The 6000-nt window shown below is 41.2% G+C and overlaps 1 protein-coding gene across 1 annotated transcript in view; it reads left to right on the forward strand.

Annotated features, from left to right (window-relative positions):
• SMAP2 (small ArfGAP2) overlaps positions 1–4969 on the forward strand; it is a 51872-nt gene extending 46903 nt beyond the window's left edge. The window contains exons 8-10 of the mRNA XM_082247593.1: positions 2145–2310; positions 2473–2789; positions 4628–4969. Coding sequence (XP_082103719.1) covers positions 2145–2310; positions 2473–2789; positions 4628–4744 — 600 coding nt within the window. The 3' untranslated portion in view covers positions 4745–4969. The remainder of the gene's footprint in view (positions 1–2144; positions 2311–2472; positions 2790–4627) is intronic.
• Positions 4970–6000: the final 1031 nt, after the last annotated feature.

Consider the following 6000-nt stretch of genomic DNA (forward strand, 5'->3'; position numbering starts at 1 on the left):
TGGAAAATAGGATCACTATTCGTCTGTTTTTGACAGACAGGTTTGGATCTGATGGCGGTGGGTGTCAGTTGACATGTGTCCGCTGATATTCGGCGCTCCATAGAGGAGGACCAATCGGGTCTGCCTTAAAAACTGAAAGGCGGACCTGATCGGACAGCCCGTGTTAAAGGGGCCTTCGGCTTTGTAGCTGTATGGCAGTGTCATGACAAGGAGAGAATGTAAAACTGAAGAGAATGGACAAGAAAAATTAATTTTAAGGAAAACAATTTTTGTGGGGGTGCAACTGGAACGGAGGCTGTTGCAACCAGCTGCCCCATACTCCCCTGTCCACTCACTGTTTAGGAAAGAGCGCCAGATCAAGTCCGCAAAACACCTTCAACCTCTTCCCTCTTAGGAGGTGGGCAGGCAGGGGAAGTCCTCAGCGTCGTTCATGCTTGTCGCAGCCCCGGCCACCAGAACAGGGCACCAGTTCCCCAGCCAACGCAAGTTAAAGGGTCCCAGTCACAAGACTGGTTGTTGGGGGTAATCCTTCACCGACTCACCCCAGAGGGGGTGTGGGGAAACTATAGGGGTAGAACCATCAAAAACCAAATGGAATGGGAGTAACCATTCATAAGATAAGGCGATACCAACGCGGTGTGGAAGGTAAAAAAAGATACTTTATTAAAAAATGTAAGATTCATAACACATAGTCACACATATCTGCAAACACAATCACAAGACATGACATAAACACATAACAATTAAAATAGCATCCCGATGACAGTGCAGGTGAATAAATGCCAGGGAAATGTCACTCACAGCTATGAACTAAGTAAATATCAAAGCTCCCACTATGCTGTAAAGCACAATATCAATATAGTAGTTGGCATAAATTGCATGACTTGAAGTCAACTTGAAACGTGAGTTAAGAACCACAGTAATAAGTATATCACATTTCAAAGAGTCAGATTAAATGTTGCAGGTGTGGATCGCTCTTCAGAGTGCTATATTTCTGATAAGGCAGCATGAGCTGATCCAATTAATCAGCATAGTAAGAGGACACACCTGGTAGAACATTTGCTGGTGTAAATACAAAGTCCATCCAAAAGGAGATTCTAAGACTAATTATAGGTAAGTGAAAAAACAGTATATTCCACTGATGACAGGTATTCGAATCAAGGAGTATAATAAATGGAAGTTCAAACACACATCCACCTTGAATAGACATTTCAATGCAGATATCAGAACTCCCACTATACTGTAAAGCACAATAGCAATTTATGCCATATACCAACTGTTATATTGCTATTGTGCTTTACAGCACGTCTCCCAGCACAGTCTCAAGAGCATGGAGGAGATTCCAGGAGAAAGACAGTAACTCTAGGAGAACTGGACAGGGCCATAGAAGGTCATTAACCCATCAGGAGAACAAGTATCTGCTCCTTTGTGCAAGGAGGAACAGGATGAGCACTGCTAGAGCCCTACAAAATGACCTGCAGCAGGCCACTGGTTTGAAGGTCTCTGACCAAACAATCAGAAACAGACTTCAGAAGGGTGGCCTCAGGGCCCGATGTCCTCTAGTGGGCCCTGTGCCCACTGCCCGGCACCGTGGAGCTCAATTGGCATTTGCCATTGAACAATGGTACACTGACTGCTATTCGGTATTGGGATGAAATCCTTGGACCCATTGTCAGACCCTACACTGGTACAGTGGGTCCTGAGTTCCTCCTGGTGCACGACAATGCCCAGCCTCATGTGGCGAGGGGATGAAGCCAGTTCCTGGAGGATGATGGTATTGATACCATTGAATGTCCCCCACTCTCGCCTGACTAAAGTATAATTTTCCACTTTTAGTGGCTGCAGAACTGGGAACATGTTAGCTGTTCCACCCTAAAATCAGGTGGAACATCTAACATATTTCCAAAGGTGAACCAAAATTCATCACTGGAACCAAGGTAGGTTTAGTTCCCAGCTAGTGGCATTTAAGAACTTACATGTGATGGATACCTGTGAATACATTTTTACGACCCTTCTATAAATTAGCCTCACCCACCTGCAGATGATCTAGATCAGCAGCCATAGTTCTACGTGTTTGGTATGATTGTTTTGCATAGAATTGCTTTGACTAAGGTGCTGACCTTGGCTTGGTCTCCTCCATGTAGGCTGTCGGCTCCATGCCTTTACCTGGAAGTTCAGGGTCTGTTCCTGAGAATCTCAACCTCTTCCCAGAGACCAGTGGAAAGCCAGCAGAAGGTACCAAGAAGCAGCTTTCCAAGGATTCTATCCTGTCCTTGTATGGCCCTCAAACTTCTCAGATTCCAGCTCAAGGTATGAACCAATAAAAAGAATATATGACAAATAACCCTTTAATTGTATAAAGTGACTTGTTAATGTTATCTACACACATCTGTATTTTCAAATTGTCAGACCCATTATCTAGTAATTTACGGTCATGAGTTTTACTTACCTTCTCTACTATTGTTTCATCAGGAGGCCTCTTCATGGCACCAGCACAAATGGCATACCCAAGTGCTTACACAGGATTTCCAGCTGTTCCCTCTCCAGGAGGAGTTATGGGTGGTATGATGGCCTCACCACTGGGTATCATGACTCAGCCGGCTCTCCCAGGCATGGTTGCTCCCATGGCTGTTCCAGCTGGATATGTGGGTGGAATGCAGGCAGCTGTCATGGGGGTTCCGAATGGAATGATGGCACAGCATGCAGGTTGTGTGACTGGCATCAGTGCTGTGGCACAGCCAATGTATGGTATGCAACCAGGACAGCAACTCCAGTGGAATGTCGCTCAGGTAAACTTTGGCAAATGAGAAATGAGATTGGTCTTACTGGGTATAAAATTGCGTTGAACACAATCCAAAACTTTTTATTTTGTTGAGGACAAATGTGAAAGGATTATATCTCGGGACACTTTTGCTGCTTTCTGTGTCCTAGAGTTGGTCCGAGTCAGGTTAAATCTTTCCGGTGGGACCAAGTAAAGGGTATAGTTGTACCCTATGTATAAAAAAATAAAATAAATAAATGCATTTAAATATGTACAAAGATATGTGCAGCGGCGTTTTCTCAACTTGTATAAGAAAACAAACTATGCATGTATACATGGTATTTTGGTAAGCCAGTGCATTTACTTAGAATTTGTACTATAATTCCAGGAGAACCCTATCGCTCAGTAACCAGGGCATTAAACTATCCAGGAAAGTGTCTGAATGCCGCTTCCTATACAGCTTAGATGTATTGTCATTGATTATTTATTTATTTCAGGTACTTATATAGCGCTGTCAATTTACGCAGTGCTTTTCATATACATTGTACATTCACATCAGTCCCTGCCCTCAAGGAGCTTACAATCTAAGGTCCCTAACTCACATGCATACAAAGTAGGGCCAATTTTTTTATACAGGATCCAATTAACCAACCAGCATGTCTTTGGAGTGTGGGAGGAAACCGGAGTACCCGGAGGAAACCCACGCAGGCACAGGGAGAACATGCAAACTCCAGGCAGGTAGTGTCGTGGTTGGGATTCGAACCAGCGACCCTCTTGCTGCTAGGTGAAAGTGCTAACCACTACACCACTGTCCCAGGGAACTCGAATTCTTATGTGTATATTTTCCAGTTAGCTGGCTAGTATCCTTAAAGTTTTGAAGGCAACTGACCATGATTCTTGTAACACATAGTAAAGCAGAGTTTTGTGTATTGTAAAATTATGAGCATTTATAATGAGGATACTTTTTTGGTAGGTAAAACTGCATTCTATTATATCTATTTGAATTGTGTAGTATTGCAGGTGCCCTTTATACGGCTCACTGGGGTTAATTTACTACATAAAGCTGGTGCACTCAGAATCGGGGTGCAGCTGTGCATGGTAGCCATTCAGCTTGTTCGATTAAGCTTTAACCATAAAACCTAGAAATGGTTTGGCTTCTATGCAGAGCTGCACCAGATCTTGCACTCTCCAGTTTTAGTGAATAACCCCCTCTATATATATATATATATATATATATATATATATATATATATATATATATATATATATATATTATATATATATTTATATATAATTTATATTACACATGAATAAACTGAAAATTATGCAAACTGTTAGGAATATCTTGTGATAGGTGCTCCAAAATTAGCATTGCATCATAATACAGTAAACCCCCGCTCCATCGCGGTTCAGTTTTTGCTGTCCCGGTATATTGCGTTTTTTTTTTGTAATGTTATTTTACTATATAAATCATTAAAAATGAAATATATTTGTGTTTTCCATAGCTCTTGCTATGTCTCTCAGTATGTGTTTAAATGAGTTTCTATTGTTATAAAAGTGTGTTTAAAGACCTTTAAAATGCTTTTACACGTACAGTGACAGTAAAAAAAAAACTTGCCTACAATGCATTTTAATAGGGTTTTTCTATTTCGCGGATTTTCACTTTTTGCGGCTGGGTCCGGAACGTAACCCCCGCAATGGAGGGGGGTTTACTGTACTGTATACAAGATGAAAAGCTTTCTTTTTTTTTTTTTTTAAATTAGTAGTATTTGTAAATCATCTGAAAAAGTAGATTGCTTTTTATGTAAATGTTTAATGAAAGTATTTGCGTATGCGCCTAATGTAAATCTGTTCTTCATGTTTAAGGTGTCTCAGCAGATGGCAGGAATGACATTTTTTGGTGTAGGAGGCATGGCAGGATACGGACAGCCTACAACTAACCAGGGACCCAACCAGACCCTCAGCTCACCAATGTGGAAATGAAACTGGGGCAGAATTATACCCCTGTGAACTTCTACACTTTTCCTGCAGTCCTGAAGATTCCTCCACTCATTCACCTTAGTCCTTCTAAAGCTTTCACTACTTATTTTCTTGTCCACATAATCTAACAGGGATACAGATGACAATTCCACCCTAACCTTACCAGTATAGTGCAATGCCGAGTGTTAATAAAGATGGGCCACATACATTCCCAGAAGCTGAGCCAATTACTTTTCAAGGACACCAAAATATTCAGAATGAGGACTGAAAGTTTTCAAATGTCAGTAAGCTTGCGGGTGTTTTCCAGCATGCATCAGGCATGTGTGCTGCTACCAGCTGAATCCAAATATCAGCAGTCAAGAGACCTGTATTACAGTTCTGCACCAGCAAGCCCTGTGGATCCACAGGATCTCTCATTCCTCTGCACCATAACTGGAATTTGACATGATTGTGCCCTAAATCCCTGAAGTAAAGGCTAAAATACCGTGGCCGCTTAGTATGGAGCTGAGTAGTGTGGAAGTGGAGAATTCTGGCAATACGACAGACAAAATGAATGCTTGCTTTATTTTTAAGTTTCACAACTGTACTTAGGTAATCTATAAAGACAGAGTGAACTGAAAGTGGCATGTTCTAGTTAATTTCCCCTTTGTAGTAATACTTTTTTCCTATGTTCAGTGTGCTTTAAAAGGAGGAGTAATATAGAAACCATGGCTAATATACCAGCCTACGTTCTGTTCTCTCTACTTTTATGGAATATTCCAACACGGTTATTCTGTAAAAGTTGGCAAAAGGAAACTACAATGTGGCATTGACCTCGGCAAACCTGCCTGGAGGAAAATAGCAGCTGAAAGCTGATTGGTCATTCATGTTTCCCTTTTCTTTATTTCTATAGAATATCTTCCCAAGTGTCTTACTCTCCCTAAAATAGAATAACTATTCTGCTGCTGAGTGCAATGAAGTGACCTGTGTGTTTCTGTGTTAGTGAGAAGAAATTATTTCCCTCTCCATGTTTTGTAAGTGCAATGTACCTTAAAGAGAGATTTAACTTATTGCAGGGAAAGAAGGTTTAGAATAAAGGCTCCATACCAGAATAAAAATATATATTTAGCTTGTATCTGTAGACAAACTAGACTGCTACGCTTTCATTGGTGCGTTGCCCATATATTTCAGTTTATACGGGAAATTGCCATGCAAATAGAATTTGGCAAGCATCACGTGCCCTGTGTTATTAAAATATCCAAAAGTTGCTAGTTATTTTA

Source organism: Pelophylax lessonae (genome assembly GCF_965119305.1).
Source record: "Pelophylax lessonae genome assembly, chromosome: 2".
Lineage (NCBI taxonomy): Eukaryota > Metazoa > Chordata > Amphibia > Anura > Ranidae > Pelophylax > Pelophylax lessonae.